Source organism: Cricetulus griseus, chromosome 8 (genome assembly GCF_003668045.3).
Source record: "Cricetulus griseus strain 17A/GY chromosome 8, alternate assembly CriGri-PICRH-1.0, whole genome shotgun sequence".
Taxonomy (NCBI): domain Eukaryota; kingdom Metazoa; phylum Chordata; class Mammalia; order Rodentia; family Cricetidae; genus Cricetulus; species Cricetulus griseus.
This window is the reverse complement of record NC_048601.1, coordinates 75,276,839-75,301,273: the sequence shown is the minus strand read 5'-3', so window position 1 is coordinate 75,301,273 and position 24,435 is coordinate 75,276,839. Positions and strand designations below refer to the sequence as shown.

At 50.4% G+C, this 24,435-nt stretch overlaps 1 protein-coding gene across 1 annotated transcript; it reads left to right on the top strand.

Moving 5' to 3' along the window:
• Positions 1-9,399: 9,399 nt before the first annotated feature.
• On the top strand, positions 9,400-20,333 carry Fbxo41 (F-box protein 41). The gene is made up of 12 exons (XM_027428750.2): positions 9,400-10,298; positions 12,263-12,488; positions 12,950-13,023; positions 13,269-13,627; positions 14,440-14,681; positions 14,855-14,970; positions 15,084-15,236; positions 15,366-15,461; positions 17,199-17,317; positions 17,493-17,651; positions 20,043-20,158; positions 20,271-20,333. Exons 1-12 carry the CDS (start codon positions 9,400-9,402, stop codon positions 20,331-20,333), a joined length of 2,622 nt encoding a protein of 873 aa, XP_027284551.1.
• The last annotated feature ends 4,102 nt before the right edge of the window (positions 20,334-24,435 follow it).

Genomic DNA, 24,435 nt, shown 5'->3' with positions numbered 1-24,435 from the left:
TGTGCAAGTCTAGACAGACATATTCTCAAGAATAGTCATTTCTGGGGTGCAGTATCTGGAGGGCAGCCTTCGGGTGTGTGCTGGGGTAAAGAGCTACTGGGCCATCAGTAGCCCCTCGTCTCATCCACCTTGGTGCTCACCCACAGGCCTGCCACCTCCAGGTTTCTCCCTTTCCCTGATTTCTTGGAGCCTGGCTAGCAGGGTGTTACGAAGGCTAAAATAATGTTTCTCAAGAGTGGGAAGGGACAGGGAGAGAGAGAGGCAGAATCACACTCGGGAGCCAGCTGCACTTAGCTGGGGCACATGTCAGAACAGTCCTGCTCCTCACCAGCTGGGTATGTAAACTTGGACTCTCCCGGCCCACTGTTGTGTGACGACAAAACTTTTCTTGGGGAGTCCCTACACACATGTCTACTCACCCCTGATAGGGAGCCCACAACAGATCAAAGTATGGATACCACTAGAGTCCAACTTGGTGAACAAGTGAGTTTTATTGGGGTTACTTAAGGAATATGGCTGAGGGATCACTTACTGGAGCAGAAATGACTCAAAGGCAGCTGCATTACCAAAGTCTACCCCAGCATGAGTGACAGCTCACAAAGCTGGGGACCTGGAGCACACTGCATAGCCTGCTGGCAGCTAAACAGATGGGAGAGTGTCCTTTCCAAGTGACTCAACTGGCCTAAACCTCTTGCAGTCCCCTCAGCTGGTTTCTGCTTCTTCCGGGCAGCTGGTGGGGTCTCCAGGTCTCCAGGTCTTTCAGCTTGGCTAGTCTGAGAGTGACTCAGCAGTCTTTATTGTTTATTCTTGGTGGGGGGTGAGGCCTAATGAATCTGGTCAGTTTCAGGGCTTGCCGGAGCTATTTTGAGTTGTTTACCTTCTAGCTTAAAGCCTCCCCTCTCCTCTCCAGGATAGAATGTTTCAATTTCAGAGGAAACTGGTCTGCACTGCTTGCCTATCTTAGGGAATCTACTCAGGTCTTTTTTTTTTTTTTTTTCTCTCTCCCCGAGACAGGGTTTCTGGCTGTTCTGGAACTTGCTCTGTAGACCTACCTTGCCTTGAACTCACAGAGATCCACGTGCCTCTGTAGTGCTGGGATTTACAGGCATGTGCCCATTCCAGTTTAAGGTCTTCCGTTTTTCTTGAGTCAGTTTGAATTTATATTTTCCTAGAAAAGCAGTCAGCTTATTCAGATTTTCAAGATTTTTCTGCCAAAGTACCTAGTAGTATTTTCATAATTGAAAAAAAATTATCTGCATGCAAGTCATATCTACTTTCTTATTTTAGTGTTACATGTGTATTCTCGTTCTCTCTCTCTCTCTTTTTATGTATATATGTGTATTTTCTAGAAAGCCATTTTTTTTTTTAATTTACTTCTATTGGCTAGTGTTTGGATTGTAGTATTCCTGGCACTATTACTAAGCTTTTAATGGCCTTAGATTTCTTGTGTGGTGTGAGAAATTGAATCCAGGGCTTATGTGTGTGAAACATATGCTTTACTGACTGGGCTATTTGCCAAGATTAATTACTAAATATTTGTTTAAAATAAAAGATGAAAGGAGGTTAGCCAGTTAAGTTGGGTGTGGCAAATGAAGCCCTGACTTTTTAGCACTTTGGAGATGGAGGCAGGGAGATCAGGAATTGAAGGCCAGACTTGGCTATCTCAAAAGAGAACAGAAAGGGAGTACAGAAATGGCTCACCAGTTAAGAGTGCTTGCTGACCTTTCAGAGGGTCAGAGTTTGGTTCCTAGCACCTATGTTGGGCAGCTCATAACCACCTTTAACTCCACCGCTGGAGTATCCACCTCTCTCTTCTGGTCTCCCCAGACACCTGCACTCTCGTGCTTATTCTTACACACAGACACAAACACATAAATTAAAGTGAAATAAATCTTTTTTTTTTTTTGAAGGGAGAAAAATCTTCCTTAATGATCTGAGTGTGAAGAACAGTATAAATGTGACCTAAACATGAAAGAGGGACACATACAGCCTGATGCATTGGCACACTTCCTAGTTTTTGTCAGATGTGGTAGCACTGTTATTGGGTTAAAACCTTTACTTAAGCTGGGTGGTGGTGGCCCATGCATTTAATCCCACCCAGTAATGGAGAGGCAGAGGCAGGTGGATTTCTGTGAGTTTGAGACCAGCCTGGTCTACATGGTGAGTTCCAGGACAGCCAGGGCTGTTACACAGAGAAATCCTGTCTTGAAAAACCCCCAAAAATAAAATAAAAAATGAAACCCTTATTTAAAATATATTCTGGGGGCTGACAAGATGGTTCAGTAATTAAGAGCACTTAATGTTCTTCCAAAGGACCTAAGTTCGATTGCCAGTATCTACAGGGTGGCCCACATCTGTTTCCAGTTTTAGGAGAATCTAGCACCCTCTTCTAGCCTCTGTAGGCACCAGGCACATAGGTAGTGCAGACATAAATACAGAAAAACATTCATACACATAAAATTTTAAAACATTTAAATATTCTAGAAAAAAATAAATTCCTGAGTATTAAAAAGAACACATTCATAATTGGGTATAGCCTTTGGCAGAAACAGACTTCCTAAGCATAACAACAAAATCAAAAATCATTCAAATTTTACTGAGGTGTACTTTCAACATATCAATTAAAAAAAAAAACAAAGTAAAAGCCAATCAACACACTTAAGAAAAATATTTGCAGCACATAAAGGACAAGAGATCAATATTATAAAAAGCCTTTGCAGATCAATAAGGAAATTTGAATGCTCAATGTAAAAATGAGCAAAACTGGGCAGGGCATGCCAGATAGTGCCTGTAATCTTAGCATTTGGAAGGCTGAAGCAAGAGGACTGCAGCTACCCTGGGACCAGCCTGAGCTATATGGTGAGACCCTGTCTCAAAAAACTAGACCCACTGCGATAGCTCAGTAGGTAATAGCACTTGCTGCCAAACCCTGATAGTCTGAGTTCAGTTCCCAGAAACATCTCCCTCAGGTTGTCCCTCTGACCTCCATGTGTATTGTGACAGACACACCCTTTCCACCATGCACACACACAATAGGTAAATAAATAGTTTAGTCCCCTCCCCCCATGATATAGTGTAAATCAAATCACTAAAGAGACAGACAACTGGAAAATGGCAGGGGAGTGTCCAAGCACCTCAATCAAACTCGGGGTGAAGACACTAGGTCAGTTTTTGCTTTCAAGTTTGCAAGAGCACACAGAGGCCAGGCAGGAAGCTTCATTTGGTTGTGGTGGGTAGGCAATGTGGGGCCATGAGAGGAGTTTTGAACAGAAATCATCTACAATAAGACTGGTCAGGAGGGGGCTGGAGAGATGGCTCAGGGGTTAAGAGCACTGCCGGTTCTTCCAGAGGTCCTGAGTTCAATTCCCAGCAACCATATGGTGGCTCACAACCATCTGTAATGTAGTCTGGTGCCCTCTTCTGGCCTACAGGGATACATGCATACACAATAAATAAACAAATCTTAACAAAACAAAACAAAAAAAAAAACAAACAAAAAAAAACGCTCAGGAGCAGAGTGTGGAGGCAAATGCCTGTAATCCCAGCAGTCTACACAATGACTCAGGAAGAGTGCAAGCAGTGGGCCAGCTCAACCCGGGCTAGAGTGAGACCCTGTCTCCAAAAACAAAAACAATGATTTTTTAAAAATGAAAAGAAGCCCGGCGGTGGTGGCTCACAGCTTTAATCCCAGCACTCAGGAGGCAGAGGTTCTCTGTGAGTTTGAGGCCCACCTGGTCTACAGAACTAGGTCCAGGACAGCTAGGGGTGTTACACAGAGAAACCCTGTCTGGCAACTCCACCCCATACCCCCCAAAAAAGGAAAAGGAAGGGGCCATGTCCTTACACGGGATGAAAGAGAGCTGTGAGACTAAAGGCTAGCCCAGCAGCACAGGCGTGAGCATGCCTTGGCCTGGAAAGAGCACCAACATGGAAGGATGTTTGGACTGAAAGCATCTTAAAGAGAGAAAAGCAAGATGCCCAGTGGTGTAGCTGGGAGGAGGGGGGCAGCATTAAAGGAAACCAGGCTGCTGGGAGTGAGTGGGAATTCAGAATCTGTTTCTTGACACCAGAGCAGTGGTTCTCAACCTTCCTGATGCTGCAAACCTTAACACAGTTCCTCATGTTATGGTGACCCCCCCATAAAATTATTCCATAGCTAATTTTGCTACTGTTATGAATTGTTCTGTAAATATCTGTGTTTTCTGATGGCCTTAGGCGACCCCTGCAAAGGGGTCATTTGATCCTCAAGGGGTCTCGACCCACAGGTGAGAACCACTGGTTTAGAATCTCCTTACTAGATTTGGCGACAAGTTCAAAGGAGTCATTTGGAAAACAAAAACAAAACATGTAAGCTGGAAAGATGGCTCAGTGGGTAAAAAGCCCTTTCCATGCAAGTCTGAGAACCTCAGTTTCCTCCCAAGAGCCTGTGTCAAAGCTGGATGCCATTGTACATGTCTAATCACAGCGTTCTGGGAGGCAGAGACGGGAGAATTTACCAGAAGCTGTCAGACTAGCTAGCCTGACTTAACACAGCCACAAAACAAGCAGTAAACCTGCCTTAAAGTAAGGCAGGTGGGGAGACGGCTTAGTGGTTTAAGTGCTTGCTGCGCAAATGTGAGGACTGATGTCTGGATCCCCCACATAACTGCCGAGGAGCCATGGTTGCCTGCCTGTAATCCCAGCCTCAGAAGGCAGAGACGGGCTTCCCCAGAGCAGGCTGGCTAGCAAAACTAGGTGTATCAGCGAGCTCGGACTGAGAGACCCTGCCTCAATGAATATGTGGGAGAAGGGTCAAGGATGATGTGCACACAAAATAGAAAACGGAAAGGCAAGGACCAGCTCCTAAAAGTTGTGCTCTGCCCTGCACCCACGTTCCGGCACACAGGAGCTTCAGTCACATGCTTGCTTCAGCACATGGGCGCCTGCAGTCGTAGACGTGTTGTCAACAAGACTGTGTGTTGCTCAAAAGCTTTGGGCAAATGTGGGTGCCACTGTTCAAGGGACATCAGAAGTCCGGTTCTTCTATCCCACTGAAAAGACAGTAAGGCCACCATAGCCCCAGGCTCCTGTCCTGCCAGCTGCACACAGGTCCTGGGGTGCCTGTATTAACCAGAAGTGGGAAATGTCTTCTCTCCAGATGGCCAGGCCTCTGACACCAAAGTAAGACCACACATGCTTCCCTGAAGCCAGGGGCTGGGATCAACTCTACCAATTCAAGAGTTGGTGGGAAACAGTTCTCTGAGAGAAAATTGGGAGTCTAACCAAGAACCCGAACAGAGTAGCAGAACAGTAGAGCGGTTTATTAAACACATGGCTTTCTGTTGAATAATTTAGAGCGTTTTTCCTGTTCATCCCAAATGCAGCCATCCATCACAAACTTACACTGTAGTTGTCCTGTCTCCAGAAGAAGCAAGCCCACATTCTTACCCTGAGACACGTCCAGCCCCGTAAAATATTGTACTATGTCTGATTAAATAGTAATCTAGTCTTCAGGGTCTTGCAGTCTGTGGCCAGCACAGAATGATGGAGAGAAAACTGGATAGCTGAAAGAACAAAGGAACTACCCAGCTGGAGAGGGGGAGGGAGGAAGAACACCTAGTCCACAGCCCACCCCTTTGACTTGTAGCAAGGATTCTCTGACCTCCCCAGTCAACTGCTCTGATGCTGCAGTCTCCATCCTTACTTAGTGCTCTGAGGCTATTTGTGAGAGAAGGACTGAGACCTGTGTGGGGATGAAGAAGACACAGTCTTAGGGGTCAGTAACTTCTTTTCCAGGTTTTTCTAGCCTTGGTCCTCAGGAGGGCTTTCCGTCAACTTGCCTTCTTTATCCCCAGAGTTTTTACTCAAATCCAGAGACCTCATTGGAAGTTGTAATCCTAGAATAGATTCCCTGATAGTGGTGGGGAGGGGGAATAGGAGTTGTCTCTTAGCAACAGGCTCCCTTGTAGAGCTCATTGCAGAGGCTTGGAAGGAGGGCTCTAGCCAGGGCCTCTGCCAAGGGGCAATACAGGCCCCTAGCTCCTTGGCCCCTTCCTACTCAAGCTGCACACCACCACCCACAAACACACACAAAAGACTGTTTACAATGGATGTTTCCATGGAGAGGACACAGGAGGGCCAGAGGAGTCAAGAGCAAGCAGGCCCCAGATTGCCCTCCCTCTGAGTTTCCTGCCTTCTCTCTTTGCTTGAGTTCACTTTAGTTTGAAGCTACAAACTGGCTCTTCATTATTAGATTACTGGCCCCAGGCAGAAGGGCCTTCTCCAGGCAAGCTATTTTCTTCTGCTTTGAGCTCTGCTGAAGTGGATCTTGTTTGACTTTACTAAGGAGGTCACAGAAAAGACCACTGCACCTAACAATATCCTCACAGTTTTCTGTTAATGTAGTAGTCTTTGTGGGGATGTGGGCTCAGCTCCAGGGGCTGCGAATGACAGTTTAATCGGTGGATTTGCTGTTGTGACACGATTCACAAACTTTTTGTTTCTTTGTATTTTGAGGCAAGGTCCTACTATGTAGCATTGGCTGGCCTGGAGCTCACTAGATAGACCAGTTGGCCTCCAACTCAACAGAGATCTGCCTGCCTCTGTTTCTTGAGTGCTGGGATTAAAGGCAGCATCCACCAACTTTTGACTGGGGAGTGAGGAAAGTGATAGTTTTACACCTCCCTATCTTAGTTTCTTTTCTTGTTACAATAAACTACTCTTTTTTTTTTTTTTTTTTTTTTCCCAGACAAGGTTTCTCTGTGTAGCTTTGGAGTCGATCCTGGCACTCGCTCTGGAGACCAGGCTGGCCTCGAACTCACAGAGATCCGCCTGCCTCTGCCTCCCAAGTGCTGGGATTAAAGGTGTGTGCCACCAATGCCCGACACGATAAACTACTCTTAACAAAAACAATTTATGGGAGAAAAGTTTATTTTAGCTTGAAGCTCAAGGTACTGTTCATGGTGGGAGAATCAAGGTGGAAGGAGTGTGAGGAGGTGAGCATTGCGGGATCAGGAAGCAGAGGGCACGGAGAGCAAGCTGCTCCTCAGTTCCTCATCCGTGTACACGCACAATCCCACAGAGAATGATGTCATTCACAGTGGGCAGTTTTTTACACCTTAACAACTGAAATCAAAATTCCCCAAAGGCCCAATTCCCAGATGACTGTAGATTCTGTGAAAGAGATAACACTAACCATCACAGGACCAGGGATATGGCTCAGTGGCGAAGGTGCTTAGCAGGTAAAGAACATCACCACCAAGCCTGACAACCTAAGTTTGATCCTGGATCCCATATGGCGGAAGGAAAAGAACTGACTCCCACAGTTAGCCTCTGACCTCTAAATGTTTGCCACGGCAAGCTCATCCTACCCCACAAAATAAATGAATTAAATGGAAAGGGGGAAAAAGCCACTATCACAAGGTCTGTTATTTGAAAAAGGAAATCATCTTTATCTCTAATTTCTGTTAAAAAATTATCCCTTAATACAAAGAACACAGACCCAGTGTAAGCAAAAGGGGGAGTTGATTATGTGCCCCAGACCACATGGAGGGACTGAAAAAATGGGAAAGGAAGGCAGACACCCCAAGATCAAAGCAGAGTGCTGATAGAAGAGGAGGCTGGGCGCTGGGCAGTGATGGGAAGAGAGACCTCTATATATCCATGAGGAAATGGCAGAAGGCAAGAACTCTGGAGCTCATTAGGAAGGAGAGGCAGAGCCAAGAGCAGCCTCGATGTAGGAGTCAGGGGCAGCAGACAGAGGCAATGGGGATTACCCCACAAGAGGCTGGAGTCAGTTAAGAGCAGGAAGTCACAGAACCCAAAGGAAAATCCACCCTGGGCAGTGTCATGGGAGCCTGTGGAGATGGAATGGTTAAGCATCATCTGATAGATAAAGGAGCTGAAGATCTTGGTGACAACCAGACTGTGCTCAGAGGGTACACGAAGCCTGAATTCAGGGAGTTGGAGGTCAGTGAGACAGGCGTGGAGAAGTCACAAGAATTGAGGAAGGGTGTGAGAATGGGTAGGCTACTTGCCAGGAATGGTGTAAGAGGGAAGATAATAGGGCCCTGGAGGGAAGGACAAGAATACTTGTTGGAGGCCAACTTAACCTTATCCAAGTTTGAGGAAGGTACCAAAGTGCCTGGGTGGTGGGCATGGAACAGTGCCACCTACAGCATCATAGCTACATGAGCATCTTGGTCCCTACAACTTAGTTCTAGTGGTTGAGCCTGCAGGATGGATGTGGTCTTCAGAAGATGAAAATTAAGCATCTGTTTGAGAACCTTCTTGGATATCACATGCATGAAGTATACATGGAATACTTCAGGCTTTGTATACATGTCTTGATGACTGTATCCACACAGGCATAAACACAACCCCTGGTTAAGCTACACTCTTCAACGGTGCACAGGGTTCCTTTCCACCCCTTCCCAATTCACTAGAGACACAAGCCTCTCTCCTGACTTGCATCACTATCACTTTTGTCTGTTGTTGCCTTCCAACTCTGGAATCTTGCAGTGTGTTCTGTTTGGCTTCCTCCCATTATACTACACATACTCATCTGTTGTTATGGATACTACTTCCTTTCTTACTACAGAATAGCACTCCATTATGAATATACAATTGATCTATTTTCTTGTTTGAGATCTTCTTAATTCTGTGACAATCCTCATTTGGCAATTCACTTGCCTTGGCCCACTGAGTGCTGGGATTAAAAGATATATGCCACAGCTGAATCCCATTCTGCTGTTGACATGCTTGGGCACTTCTTTCTAGGGCAGGAATCATTGTAATTAAAATTATTGCTTTACATATTTTGTTTTGCTTTGTTTTTTGAGACAGGGCTTTTCTGTGTTGCCCTGGCTGTCCTGGAACTCACTCTGTAGACCAGGCTGGCCTTGAACTCAACAGAGACCCACCTCCCTCTGCCTCCTGAGTGCTGGGATTAAAGACATGCACCACCTTTAATAATTGTTTTTTAAATAATTCCTTTAAACTAGGCAAAGTGGCTCATGCTTGTAATCCCAGCACGTAAGAGGCTAAGAAAAGCAAATTTCTGAAAGTCAGAAGCCATCCTGAGTTAAATCATGAGTTCCCGGCCAGCAAGTCTAGGGACTAAGAACCAGTCTTAAACAATCAAGAGGGGGAAGTCGCACGTTCATGCACAGATCCCAGAGCCCTCGTCCTAGGCATATGCATGGAGCCAGGGTTGCTGAACCTGAGAATGGCCGGTGGGAGCAGGGCTAGCAGGCCACTGAGCCTCACTTTCTCTCTTCTAGGCTCCCCGGCCCTGGCTGTTGGTGATCAGAGCGGTCCTGATCCCGCAGGCCGGGCCCACCTGAGGCCCCCCATGAGCGCGCCCGGCTGACCTGTGAGGCGGCCGCGGTGGAGCCGGCGCGCCCCGAGGGCGGCGGGGCCATGGCCTCGCTCGACCTACCGTACCGCTGCCCGCGCTGCGGGGAGCATAAGCGCTTCCGGAGCCTGTCGTCGCTGCGCGCGCACCTGGAATACAGCCACACCTACGAGACGCTCTACATCCTCTCCAAGACCAACAGCATCTGCGACGGCGCGGCCGCTGCTGCAGCCGCGGCTGCTGCAGCCTCCGGCTTCCCGCTGGCGCCTGAGCCCGCCGCTCTGCTGGCGGTGCCCGGGGCCCGGCGCGAGGTCTTCGAGAGCACGTCCTTCCAGGGCAAGGAGCAGGCGGCAGGGCCGGCGCCCGCGGGGCCGCACCTGCTCCACCATCACCACCACCACGCGCCGCTGGCTCACTTCCCCGGCGACCTGGTGCCCGCCAGCTTGCCCTGCGAGGAGCTGGCCGAGCCGGGGCTCGTGCCTGCTGCGCGCTATGCTCTACGCGAGATCGAAATTCCACTCGGCGAGCTGTTCGCGCGCAAGTCCGTGGCATCCTCGGCCTGCTCGACGCCACCACCCGGGCCTGGCCCTGGTCCTTGTTCTGGGCCCGCCTCCGCATCGCCGGCGTCGCCATCGCCTGCCGATGTCGCCTACGAAGAGGGCTTGGCACGCCTCAAGATCCGCGCGCTGGAGAAGCTGGAGGTGGACCGGAGGCTGGAGCGGTTAAGCGAGGAGGTGGAGCAGAAGATCGCGGGCCAGGTGGGTCGGCTACAGGCCGAGCTGGAGCGCAAGGCTGCCGAGTTGGAGACTGCGCGACAGGAGAGTGCAAGGCTGGGACGCGAGAAAGAGGAGCTGGAGGAGCGCGCATCTGAGCTTTCACGCCAGGTGGATGTGAGCGTGGAGCTGCTGGCCTCGCTTAAGCAGGACCTGGTGCATAAGGAACAGGAGTTGAGCCGCAAGCAACAGTGAGTAGACCCAGGGGGTCCAGTGGATGGGTGTCTGTGGATGTTACTCACTTATGCCCGCACGTGCCTGGGGTGTCTCCATGTGGTAAAGCTTTGGAACGGAAGTTCTAAGATGAGTCCGTGATGGTGGTGCCAGAGAGTTCGAGTGTGTCATGGTGATGACTTGGGACCCTGGAGTACGTGTGTTTCTTCCCATTTGATAGCCAGGCCAAGCAGCTCTAGCATTTTGGTACCAGATCGTCCTTTTAGCCTAAGCAAAGAAATGGCCCAGTTCTCCGTGTGGTCTTGTACTTTGTAAAAGCATGCAGACGCAGTTGCATCTTTCCCAGGTACCATAAACTTACTTCATCTTAACCTTCTACCTCTTTGCTCATGGCTTCTTGAAGGCCTTTTTTGTGTTTCTGGTTCTCTCTTGAACCTACCCTCTGGGATCAGATTGCCACCTCCAGCACTGTCTTTGTGTCATCAGTAAACATGTTCATCACTGTCCTGGATCCATCTACACAGTATCTGATGTAGACTCTCACGGTGTAGCCTTTGAGCTCATGATCCTCCTGCCTCAGCCTCATAACCACTGCTCTTATTGCCATGCACCACATCGAGCTTTCCTTTACTTTTGCTCCTTCTCGGCTCTTTTCGACTACCTCTTTGTTTCTCTAGTCTGCAAATGGAGCATCACGAACTCTGTAGAGTCATTTGTTGTATTTGTCCTCGTTGTCAAGTAAGTTCTATGCAGTCAGGTATTTTTTTTTTCTTTTTCTTTTTGTTCAGTAATGTTTCCCCAGTATCTCGAACAGTACCTGCCTGGCACCTGGATTAAATCTTTAAGGAACGCATGAACGGTTGAATGTGTTTGGGGATACACACTCGCAAGTAACTGAGTGTGCTGTGTGTTTATGTACCTCTCGGATGCTGGGCGATACTCTAGGAGTGCTTAATGTTTCTCTGTTGATATGACTCAGTGTGTTCTGATATTTCTGAGAACGTGTGTGTGCGTATGCGTGCCTGTGTGTGTGTGTGTGTGTGTGTGTGTGTGTTTGATTGGGTTGGTAGGCTTGAGTCTCCATGGTTCTTAATGTATTTCGGAGTATGAATATGCCACGAGAATGAGCATGATTGCATACATAGGCACATGGGGGGCTGTGTATTGGGCTAAGTGAGGATATGTGTTTATAGCTGTGAGGCTCTCAGTGTGTGCCTGGGCATGTAACTGTGTGAGGAGGCTGTGTATTGAGACCACAGGGAACTGAGGATGTCTGCTTTTGCTTATGGGACTCTGCATGTGCCTGTAGGTGACTGTATAGGATGAGCGTACCCATGACTACGTCTTTGAAGACCAGGTGTATTTAATTAGTTTCCTTGTTGCTATGACACAGTTTAAAGGGCTGGAAATTTGTTCCCTGGGTTGAATGTAGTGGCAGGAGAGAACCAGCTCCTTCATATTGTCTTCCAGCCTGTGCACAGATTCGGTTAAATTTTTGTTTTAGACTTATTTTTACTATTTTTTTTTATGTGTATGAGCATTGTGCTTGAATGTATCGCCTCTGGTGCACACAGAGGTCGGAACAGGGTGTCAGATCCCCTGAAAATAGAGTCACAGGTGGTTGTGAGCCAGTATGTGGGTGCTGGGAACCCACAAATCCACCAAAGTCAGGTCTCCTGCAAGAGTAACAAGTGGCTGAATGATCTCTCCTGCCCATGTAATGAAATTACATTTTTAAAATGCAACTTGCAGGAAAACAGGGTTTCCTTTAACTCACAGTTTGGGAAGACAGTTAGTTGATCATGGCAGGAAGGATGTGGTCTCGGCAGTGTGAGGTCAAGGACTATCTATAGCTAGGAAACATGCTGGGCGTTGTTCATGGGGCCATGAGCACTCTAGGCCACTGCCAGGCTTTCCTCCAATGGAAGGTCTGAGGGCAGTCAGACCAGGGACCTGGGGTAAGAGACTGCTCCCGGCCCAGGGAGGTGGTGCAGATCGACCAGTTCCTGAAGGAGACAGCGGCTCGGGAGGCCAGTGCCAAGCTGCGGCTGCAACAGTTCATTGAGGAGCTCCTGGAGCGTGCAGACAGGGCTGAGCGACAGTTGCAGGTCATCAGTAGCAGTTGTGGCAGCACACCCAGTGCCAGCCTGGGCCGAGGAGGTGGGGGCAGTGCCTCAGGGCCTGGGGTGAGAGGCCCAGGCAGAATGGTGAGTGTGTACCTGCCCTGGCTTCTCACCTGCTCATGTGGTCCCAACAGTCTTCCACCATACCACCCCAACTTGCCTTCTTTGCCTGTTCCCCAGGAGCAACCCCAGGCCTGAAGTGGGAGGGAGGTCCACTCTCGGCAGGGCGGGAGTGCTGGCTCTGAGGCTGTGGCAAGGCTGCTTCAATAGCTTCAGCCTTTGGAAGCCTATCTGTGTATTTCCCTGCAATTGAGAGCCTAGGAGCCACAGCTGGGCCCTGGGAGGCTGGGTGGGTGCACTGGGAGGGATTTGGGAGCCTGCCTGTCTGGACTGTCTGTCTGTCCATTCGTCCATCTTTCCCAACTTTATTCTTCTCTCTCCTCTCCTTCCTTTTTTCTCTCCATCTTCGTCTTTCTCCTACTATTGCCTTCTTCTCTGGCCTCCTCTGCCCATGCTTCCTTTCCCTTCCACTCTGGGGGCTACAGCGAGAACACCATGCAGGCCCAGCTGTGCCAAGCACATACGCTGTTTCACGGCATGGCTCCTCTCCCAGCACAGGGTAAGCCTCGGGCTTGGCCCACCCCACACAGCCTCCCCCTCCCCCTGGAAGGTCTGCTGGCCCATCAGAGGCTCATCTCCTTCCGAGCCTACCCCTGTGGTATCACCAGTCTGCCTTTCAATGCTCAGGGAACTTTTGGAAAGCAAGACAGTGGGCTACCATTGGCTGGTGGTAAGGAAAACGCTGGGTGTTGGGGCAGTCTGGTATCCCTCAGCCTTCACTATGCACTCCCCCACCCACCCCAGGGCCTCCAGCCGTGTGCCAGCTGCATCCCAGAGCTCAGGCTGCTATGACAGTGACAGTCTGGAGCTGCCCCGGCCAGAGGAAGGGCCCTCGGAGGACAGTGGCCCTGGGGGCTTGGGGTCACGGGCCCAGGCTACCAACGGTGGTTCAGAGCGGTCCCAGCCCCCTCGTAGTTCAGGCCTGAGACGACAGGCCATCCAGAACTGGCAGCGCCGACCGCGCCGTCACAGCACCGAGGGGGAGGAGGGTGACGTCTCAGATGTGGGCTCCCGAACTACTGAGTCTGAGGCTGAGGGCCCCTCAGATGTCCCACGCCCTGGACCTGCTGTGGCTGGACCCTTGAACAGCTGCCGGCTCTCAGGTAAGTCCTGGGAAAGTGGATAGAAACCCAGCCTTCCAAGGTACTGGGTTCTCTTGGGACACGGGTGGATGTGGTGACCCTTGGCTCCTACACCTCCCTTACTCTTGTCTACCTATAAAACACTCTGCAAGCTTGGAGCAGGAGTTTGTGTGACAGGGCAGGCCTGCAGTGACCCAAGGATGCTCCATTAAGGCGGGGGGGGGGGGCAGTCTGTGCACATGGTGGGTTCCATCTCAGGTAGGGCAGAAGACATGAGTGTTTACTTTAGGTTCTGAAATGCCTAGCACAGAGCAGGAGTTTGGGAGAATAGCCCTGTACTTACATGGAAGGCTTAGAGGGTTAGAGTCCAGGTGACCCTCAGAAGGAAAGTATAGGGCTGGGGAGGTCATTTAGTTGGTACAGTGCTGGTCTAGAACCCACGAAGCCTTGACTTTGATCTCTGGCCTCTCAAACTGGACATGGTGGTACACGTCTCTAATCCTAGTACTTGGGTAGCAGATGCAGGATAATCTGAAGTACCAGGTCATCATGGGCTGCATATTGAGTTCAAAGCTAGGCTAGAACACACGAGACCATGTCTGAAAAGGTTTTGGGTATGTGACAAAGCAACAGACACCCTTTTCCAATCAGTAAAATTGGGGCTACTGTAGAGAAGGGGAAAGCAGAGGACCTTGTCTTCCCTGGGAGCTGGTCCCCAATGTGGGTCTCATAGTCACTCCCCCTGCCAGCTCCTGCCCTGCCCCAGCTCCCCATCCACAGCCCTGTACTGGTCTTTACTCCCCACTGTCTCCTTTGGCCCTGGTGTCCTGCAGCCCGCCCTGAGGGAAGCAGTGGGCGAGGCCGTCGAATGGAGAGAGGTAGCCCCTCACGCTCCAATGAGGTCATCAGCCCAGAAATCCTCAAGATGCGTGCTGCGCTCTTCTGTATCTTTACCTACCTGGATACCCGTACACTGCTGCATGCTGCAGAGGTCTGTCGGGACTGGCGCTTCGTGGCCCGCCATCCTGCTGTCTGGACAAGAGTGCTGCTTGAAAACGCCCGAGTCTGTTCCAAGGTGCCTGACCCTGCCCTCCTGGGAGCCTAGCTTTTACCAGCAGTAAAAGTTTAGTCTTTGTGACCTTTGCTGACCTGGTTTCCCCAAATGCTCTCATGGTGCCTCCTACTCAGGGCTAACCCATCACCAGCCAGTCAAGTCTATCTCTGTTCATATTACTTGATCTTCCCCAGTTCCTGGCGATGTTGGCTCAATGGTGCACCCAGGCCCACTCATTAACGTTACAGAACCTGAAGCCCCGACAGCGGGGAAAGAAAGAAAGCAAGGAGGAATATGCCCGGAGCACCCGGTGAGACCTGCAGTGGGTGGGTGGGTGGGTGAGTGCCCCTGAGTTTAAGTGGGGATGCTTCCCAGATGAGGAAGTGACACCAGCAACTCCCTGATGTCTTTGCTCATCCTCAGGGGCTGTCTTGAAGCAGGGCTGGAGTCCCTGCTGAAGGCAGCTGGTGGGAACCTACTGATCCTACGTATCTCCCACTGTCCCAATATCCTCACTGACCGGTCACTCTGGCTGGCCAGCTGCTACTGCCGTGCCCTGCAGGCTGTCACCTACAGGTGGGTCTTCCCTTCCAGAAGCTCAACTTCCACCTTCTGTGCTTTGATGCCTAGATACCACATGGCCTTGCCTCTTGGCAGGAACAGAGGCCATCAAGATGGTTCATTTGAGCTTTGACTTTTCCACAGGAGTGCCACAGACCCTGTTGGTCATGAGGTAATCTGGGCCCTGGGTGCAGGCTGCAGAGAGATTGTCTCCCTCCAGGTGGCACCACTTCATCCCTGGTAAGCCTAGGCAAGGGGGTAGGTTGGGAGGGAACAGCAGGGTCTGGTCTGGGGCTGAGGACTGGACGGGACTCAGCAGGTCAGCTGTTGGGAACAGATTACACATTTTAATCAGTGTGTGTTAATAAGGAGCAGGGCTGTAATATGGAACCTGCAGTCTCTCTCTGGCTTGCTGGCAGTGACACTAAGTATTATATATTTGGGGGGCAGGGGAATCAGGTATCTGTGTGGCGGTCAGGGAACAACTTAAAAGGAGTCCACATGTGAGTCTCTGAGATCAGATTTAGGCCATCAGGCTTGGTAGTAACCACCTTTACCCATCAAGCTGTCCTGACAGCCCAGCATTGCCACTCAAACCTTAGTTTTGCAACTTAGATTATGAGAGCTGTTATTGGCTCACCGATGTCCTGTCCATGGAGATTGCAAAGTCCATATCGTATGTGTGCAGTCAACACTAGCCAACATAGCATGAGCAGGTCAGGGAAGTCAGTAAATAATGCATAAAGGAAGCTGGGTGTGGTATCTCACACCTGTCACCCTAGCTACTCCAGAGCTCAGATTGAAAATTTGAGACCTGTATGAGCCACTTAGCAAGATCCCATCTCAAAACAAGAACAAATTGGTTGTTGTTGGCGAATCCCAGGTATGAATCATCCCTTGCTCTGCTTGGGACTTCCTTGGATTCCCAGGCTTGTCTGCTCTGCTGCTTACCCTGCTAGTGGTTTCCCTATGTGCCAGCTCCTCCCAGACTCTCTGGTGAGCTTTTTCTAACACCCGGGTGGATTCTGTCTTTGTGGTTCCATAGTAGGCTCCTATTGCCCCTCATCCTGACCTTAATATCATCAATTCTGTAGTAATTTCTACTTCAGGCTTCTCTAACTAGACTTAATTCCCAGGGCGGACTCTACAAAAGTCTGTTTCTATGTCCTTGCTCCCATGGGCATATCAGATGACAGGTACTGTTGCCTGAATGGAGGTTGAGGGATGGCGTTTGGTGTGACTAGGGCAGGCAAGCCAGCAATGATGGACAGGCAGGCTGGGAAACGTCATGAAGGCCTTGCTAAAAGATGCAGATCAGTGCATCTTATCTAGAAAGTACCAGGGCGCTATTGGGGAGATTGTCAGTTTTAAGAAGGGTATATTGAGCCCGACATGGTAGTACACACCTGCCGTCCCAGCTCTTGGGAGGTAGAAGCAAGAGAGTCAGCTGCATCATGAGATTGACGTCGCTCAGTTTGGGCTGCCTGAGACACTCCTTTTAAAAAATGTAAACAAAAAGTAGAGGTACCAAAAGCTAGGTATGGTCTATAACCTCAGCCCTTGGGAGGCTGAGGCAGGGGGATTGCTGCCAGTTCAAAGCTAGGTGGCAGGGGCAAATTAAAGTCAGAATGCTGAATGTTGTATGTCATGGACTGTCTGTGCTTTGAAGGTGGGAGCTGTCTTCATTGTCAGTCTGAACTTCAGGGCCCGGCTCAGCTGTATCTGGCCACCAGGTGGAGGGTGAATGCAGACCCGGGTGGAGCTCTGGTCTACAGCTCTCTCTGGGTAGCTCCAGAATCTGAAGCTGCCAGATGCAATAAGAAGGGAGGGGGCAGAGTCAGAGATGAGCTATTTTCTGACTTGAACAGCTGGGTTGTTGGCAAGGTGCTTGCATAAGGCATGGATAGGATCCTCCATGGAAGATCACACTTGGGACTGCAATGCCTCCCTGACCAGACTTCACTCTCCGTTCTTCAGCCAGCAGCCCACCCGGTTCAGCAACCGCTGCCTGCAGATGATTGGACGCTGTTGGCCCCACCTCCGGGCCCTGGGTGTAGGTGGTGCTGGCTGTGGAGTACAGGGCCTGGCATCACTTGGTGAGTATTTTCTTGGGGTTGGATTGGGTAGGTAAGAAGCAGGCAAGGGTGAGACGCTGCCTATGAAATCCCACCAGAGTTAGGGGCTGCAGCCTGGGTGATGGTGAGTGACTGAGTGCTGGACAGGAGGTGGGCCAGGGAATTTGTCACCAGGCTTCTCTTCTTCCTCTCCTAGCAAGAAACTGCATGCGGCTACAGGTCCTAGAACTGGACCACGTGTCAGAGATTACCCAGGAGGTGGCAGCTGAGGTCTGCCGGGAAGGCCTGAAGGGACTGGAGATGCTGGTGCTCACGGCCACCCCTGTCACCCCTAAGGCCCTGCTACATTTTAACAGTGAGCAATGGAGGTTTGGGGGTGCAGAGCCAGGGTGTGGGTACAGCCTATGCTTGGACATTTTACAGCATTGAGTGAACTTTTCCTGAGGAGATGCATAAAGTTGCCTGCTCCTTGCAGAAAGGTCACCTATGATGTACCAGATAGTGCCACAGACTCCAACTTGGTGAACCGTGGAATTTATTGGGTTTATTTACAGAGCATGGGTGAGGGTTACTTGCAGAACGTGGGTTACCCCAAAGCAGCCATACCACTCAAAAGTCTCATCGGCATAGATGATGTCTATCAGTTGTATAGGTGGAGTGCTCTTCACACTCTAGTCAGAGTCTAAAGCCTCCAAAGTGCAGCTGGGGCAAAATTGCACACATCTGGCAGAGACAGGGAGGAGGGAATGCTGATAGCCCAGGTGAGGGTCTATCTGATGACTCTCCAATTCTTCTATGAGGAAAAATCAACAAGACCAATCTTGAGGGTCCTTTGGGATAGTTATGGCCACTCTGATGAAATGGTAACAGCTGTTTTGTTCTCTACTACAAGCAGGCAATGTAACTATTTCCTAGTGCTCTAACCAGCACGTGCTGGTGCTTAGGCAGACAGAGCAGTGTCCTCCCTTGTTTGTTCAGCATCTCTGAGGCCAGGGTGGCACTCTAGGCCCAGCAGCATTTAGTGCCAGCTGTTTAGCGGCACAGGATAGCTACTGTTCCATGCTGGGCCCACGGTGGCACCAGGAGTTGTGTGTGTGGTGCCAGTAGTTCCTGTGTGAGCCTCCCACCGGGGTAGAGGCAGAAAGCAGACAGGCAAAGAGCATCAAGGGTTGTGATACTGCTCTTCAGCATGTGACTTTGCCTTCTGAATTCTGCAATCTCATCTTTTGACTTCCTAGATGGTAAAGGACACAGTATGTTTAAGTCCTCAGGGACATTTCTTGGGGTAAGGACTTCACTCTGACTCCTCTGCTGCCCATATCATCCCATCAACTCAGTCACTCCTCTGCCTTCACTGTGGATGACCACTCAGGACTATTGGCCTCTGGGAGGTCTCCCATGCAAACTGATTGAAGGTTCCTTGTTTTTTTTCCCACTAGTACTGGGTTAAACCCAGTGCTTTAAGCGCTGCAATGCTAAGCTATGCCCCCCACCCCTTATGAGGCAGTCTCTCTGCAAAGTCCTGGCTGTGCTGGAACTCACTTTGTAGATCAGGCTGGCCTTGAACTTACTGAGGTCTGCTTGCCTCTGCCTCCCCAGTGCTGGGATTGAAGGCAAAGCACCACCATGCCTGGCCTTTTTGTTTTTTTAACTTTGAGACAGTTTCTCCAGGCAGGCCTGCTTTAGCCTTTTGAGTAGCCAAGGTGACAAGCCTGGGCCACCATACCTGTTTCTTTGACCTTATCACCTCATAGGCCCTATTTACCTTCCTTAAACCTTGTCCACCTAAATGGATCACCAGAACTCACTACTAAGTCCCCCAAATCATGCTCTCTAGGTCCCTCCCAGCTCCTGACCTCACTCCACCTCTCCCTGACATCATATCCAATCAATGTCTTGAAGCCAGGGCACCTTGGCTTGCCACCTTGATTGCCACCTACCCACCCCACTTCACACTCAGCCTCAGTTCAGCAGCTTTGCCCCTTCCCCCAGAAAAAGACATAAGGACGGGTCTGGGCCTGCTCTGGACACAGAGTCTGGAGTCCTGCTCAAGACAAGGTCTACATCCAGTTTTGGGGAGTTGACCTCTATCTCCACTCTACATTTGGCTGGCCTATAGCCTCTATGTTTCTATATAATTATATAGGGGGAGATGTGAGGAGCCACACTCACATTCGCCATTACAAGATGGCGCTGACATCCGCTGCCGGATCAAGTAAACAACATTGGTATACATATGCCCAATGTTTTTCCACTGCCTAGCCCCGCCTATTCCATGGCGTCATATAGGGTGACGAGTCATGCACCTATCCCAGCTGTACACACATCGCTCAGAGTTTGTGAGCCTTTATAAGGGGACGGGATTCTTGGCTCGGGGTCTCCGCTCTGATAAGCTTATGCTCTCCTCTCAAGATACATTAAAGCTTTACTGCAGAAGGATCCTGATTAGTGTCCCCATGTCGTTTTTGCTGGCGAGGCGATCGCGCGGGACAGTACAAGCCATTCCTTCTGCCAGAAAGTTGCTAGGGCACTGAGTAGCTTGCTGTTACATACTGGTCTTCCCAGAATATCTTCACCTGCCTTCTTAAGATGTTCTGTTATGAGCTGCAGCCAGCACAGGCTGGGCACTCTAGTTCTTGTGGCTGGCCCATGTGTTTCTCAGTGGGGCTCTCATTTCATTCATGAGAGGATGCGATGCAGCACGCTGCCCTTACCAAGCACTGTCCCTGTACTTGCCTCCCCCCAGGCATCTGCCGGAACCTCAGATCCATTGTGGTGCAGATTGGGATTGCTGATTACTTCAAAGAGCCCAGCAGCCCTGAGGCCCAGAAGCTGTTTGAGGATATGGTAACAAAACTCCAGGTGAGAGGTGGGCTCTGAGGCCATAAAAGACCCCTTGGCTGGGGCTGGTGAGGGTGGCAGTAATTCACCTGCCCAACAACAAGAAAGAGCTAACCTAGGGCTTTGTCTATAGGCCCTGCGGCGGAGGCCTGGCTTCTCGAAGATTCTGCACGTCAAAGTTGAAGGTGGCTGCTAACCCGGGTGAGGGGCGGCAGGGCCCCTGCCAGCCCCACACCAAGGCACTCTTTGGACCTCTGGAGGCCTAGAGTTAAACCAGGTTCCAGACAGTGGTTGAGTACCCTGTCCAATTGGAACAGCAAAGTGACAGGTGACTCAGAACACTGCCTCCCCAGGGTAGGGGCTTGGACAGAAGCTGCCCTGAGACCCTCCATGACATCCCCAGCTGGAGCAGCCTCCTGGCACAGCCAGCAAGGAGCTGGCACACCAGCACCTGGTTGTCACCACTCAGAGGATCTGCAGGAACCCTCAGCAGCTCCTCAGCTGCACAGGCAGGTCTCCTTCCTGAGGCCAGCTCCTGGTCAGGAGCCTCTGTCAGGTCACAGGCCAGAAGGGACTTAAGGCAGCTCAGATATGGCAAGGAGGACTCTTCTCCCCTTTGCCTGACCAAGCCCTCTGCAGGGCACTCCATCAGACAGCAGGCCTCTCTTCCAGGTCCACATTGTCCAGTGATAATCCAGGCAAGCCTAAGAAAGAACCCAGGTAGAAGCTTAGGGGAAAATATGGGCAGGCCATAGGGATGTGTTTAGAAGGGCAAAACAATGTCTATAACTCCCCAGGATGAGGCCCACACCTCCCTAGCAGGTAAAGGACTAGCCAGTTGGAGGAGACTACTATAAGACAAAGACTTCCATTATCATACCCCAGAGCTAAGCTTAAAGCATACTTACTTACCCATTCCTTGCTGAAGGACCATTTGGGGGAGGCAGGGACAACCCTGGGCTCAGTGGTGCTGAGGCTTGGGGAAGAAGGGGCTTGCTTTACTTACCAGCTTGTTCGAGGCAAGGAGCCTGATACTGGTGTCAAGGGAAAGGAAAGAATTTCTGCAGCCCACCTTCCTGAGTCTTCACAGCCCTGGGCTGAGACTACAGTAGAATACTTGGGGAAGGGTGTCACGGGCCCTTGCACCTAATCCAAGTCAATGAGCACCAGAGTCACACAGACCGAGTGTCCCTTAACTGAGCTCCTCCTTTCGGAACTTGCAGTGGCTGAGGCCATGAGTCTTGGCGTCCCTCACTTGGGCAGATCTTTCAAATACCTGGTCTCATTCAAATCTTAGGGTTTTTTTGTTTTGTTTTGTTTGGCTCCTGTACAAGGAGGGATCCTCTTGTCAGTTTTCTACAGCTGTGCCACAAGCTCGTCTGTGCATGAACCCAGATGTGGGTCGCCGCCTACCAAGTCCCTTCCATTGCTGATCAATGCTCCCAGATCCCATAGCTCCATCCCAGTTTGGCACCATCACTGAGTTATGTGCTTTGTTCCGTCCCTGCTCTTTGAAAACTGAAATGCCAAGGCTGTCATGGATACCCCATGTCTAGTCCTGCATGCAACCTTGGCTGTGGTATCTATGTCCCTACCTCTCACAGCAGCCTGCAGTTGCTCCCACCTCCCCAGCCCTGTCTCCAGAAGTCACAGGCAACAGCACAACTTTCCTCACCTTCAGTGGCTCAGAAGGGAGGTGGAGGGTGCACATGGGCGGGGGGCAGGGGGGGACAGCTGCATCCATGTAGGCCCAGTTCCCTGTGATTCCAAGACCAGAGGTGCTGCCCTTCCTGCATCCTGGATAAAGCACAAAGTGATGTGGTAGTTGGCCAAGCCTCCCCCCACCCCAGGGGTTTCCATTCCTCAACCCTAGGATTTGGTCAACTCCCTGGGCAGTGGAGGCACCAGAATGCCTGGTGTTGAGGGAACTAGGTCAGGTGCACAGCCATCAGAGTAGGAAGCAAGGTCAAAATGATAGTTCCGGGCTCTACTATATCTACACCACATCCTGATCCATGGAGAGGGAAATATATCCCCTTCTGTTGGCATGTCTGCCCACTGAAAAGATGTTTCCAAGAAACCCCAAGAGGTCTCACCTGTGGTCTTCCTGACTAAAGGTGGGTAAGGTAAAAATTGTAGGCCTAAACCTTTACCAACCTAAGATACAGGTTGCTGTGTCCTGGCTGAGTCTTAGGCATCTTAGTCTTCAGGCATGCCTTGAGAGCCAGCAGCTCTGCCCCCGACTTGTGGTTCCTTTGCTTTCTCCCCAGGGGACCAACCCTGCTTCTGGGTGCTGTGCTTCTCAAGGGCCAGAGTTGGGAATGGGGCATCTGGCTTCCTTAAAGCACCATAGCCCATCTTCAGGCCCTCAAAGGGAAGCCCGCTGTGTCTTATAAGGTACAAAACACATGTGAGACATGCCCTGCTCCAGAAGCACAGGATGGAGAGGCTCACGGGTGGCAACCACCTGGCCTCTCTTTCCCTCTTTCCCTCCTACCCTTGCCATACTGCCTGGCCCTAACACCTGTGAAGTGTAGCATGTTTGGCTTGAGTACTTCATGCTTATACAGGCTGCTTTTCCCCATAGTATGGCAAAAATGTATGCACTCCTGTCCAGATCCCCAGCAATCAGGTGGTGGTTTTTTGTTTTTGTTTTTGTAACCCTATGACAACAGAGGCCAAGTTAGCCTCTCAGGAATTGCCTCAGAAACCTAACAAAGAGGCCTCGTTCCCAAGGCCTACTGCCACAACGTTTGGATCCATGCTTTGCCTTCAAGTCTTTCCTGTCCCCAGCCCTTAATGTAGAATGCTTCTGAACACAGGCAGTGAGCTGTCAACCCCAGTCTCTGTAAGGCGCAAAGTTAAAGGAAAACTTCCCAGAGTGACAATTGGTGCCAAAGACATAGTTTCTGGTGAACTTGGAGGAAGGATGGCTTAGTGGGATATGGCCCACTGCCCAGAGTTAACCACTGATGAGGTGTATCCTAGCCTGTCAGTCCCTGATACTTGGCAGTCTTTTACCCTTGGTGGCCGGCCACTTTCTCATCCAGCCTTGGCTCAGGCAGCATCTCTGTATATATTACTGTGTAGTGTGTATATTTACTCCTGGACAAGTGAGCTCAGCTGTAGTCCTTGCCCAGGGACAAGGCTGAAGGTTGGGTGAAGAGCAGAACAGTAGGCTTTCCTCAACTCTTTGGGACCTTAGTCCAAGACTGCCCGACAATCAAGCAGGTACCCCACTATGAAGCCAGCTCTGGGCCTCTGCCGTTATCACAGCCCGGGAGACGGGGCTTGGCCTGGAACCCCCAGCCTCTCTACTCAAACCTGGCAGGGGTCTCAGAGACCTGAGGTGGCTCAGGCTTGCCTTGTAGCTGGTGCAGTTGGCTTGGCTCAGAGGGCACTGCTAGTAGCACATCTGGCCCCTAGGCCCTGCCTTTCCTGCACAGCCAGGCTGCACCCTGCACCCTGCACCCTAGGCAGAAGGGCAGAGAACAGCTTGTGGTTTTACTTTTGTTTCTAAAGTGGTGCCTGTACCTCCAGCCCCCAGGGGGCTTCCCTGGCCCCACTTATTTGCCCCATCCAGGCATTGCCATCCCAGCACTTTGCTCCATGTCACCCAGATGCCCTTTGCAGAATGTATTGAGCATATGTACTTAAAAGGACTCAATGGGCATCAGAGAATTTATGGGTCTGTATCCAATAAAAGGTGATGAAACTGAAGAAAAAAAATGGTGTTTGGTCCAGGAAAATATGTAGTGTACAGCCATATTTGTCAGACAACAAACCCCTACTCTTGCTTCTGAGAGTCTCCTATAGCCCAGGCTGGCCTCAAACTTAATACTGAAGACAGCCTTGAACTCCAGCTTTCTGGTGCTAAGGAATACATGTGTGCATCGTGCCAAATTCATGTGCTGCTGGGATTTGAACCGAGGCTCTCTATGCATGCTAGGCAAGCACCCCACTGACAGACGTCCTCATAGCTTTTCTGCAGCTATGGACACTGAGACGGGGAAGTCAGGTACCCTCCTTAGAGTTGCAGACAATGCTGGAAAAAGGCCTGTGACTGTTCAAGCCTGCTTTGGTGTCCAAATATACCAAGTCTCCATTCCAAGGTAAACTCAGATAGGCAGAACAGAAAAGCAGTTGGGACTGCACCCCACAAAGGCTTAGTCCCTCTGGCTGCCAATCATTTTACCTATGAGAAACTAAATTGCTACCATAGCCTGGTCATAATTTCCCCAATTTTATATAATGGGTTTTTCATGTTAATTAATAGCTCCTAATCTGTTTAAACACAT

Excerpts from the sequence above, each read along its gene's own strand:
- Fbxo41 (XM_027428750.2), top strand. The coding sequence starts at position 9,400 with ATGGCCTCGCTCGACCTACCGTACCGCTGCCCGCGCTGCGGGGAGCAT. Across the intron at positions 10,299-12,262 it reads GAGTTGAGCCGCAAGCAACA|GGAGGTGGTGCAGATCGACC; the intron begins GTGAGTAGACCC and ends CTCCCGGCCCAG. Across the intron at positions 12,489-12,949 it reads TGAGAGGCCCAGGCAGAATG|CGAGAACACCATGCAGGCCC; the intron begins GTGAGTGTGTAC and ends TGGGGGCTACAG.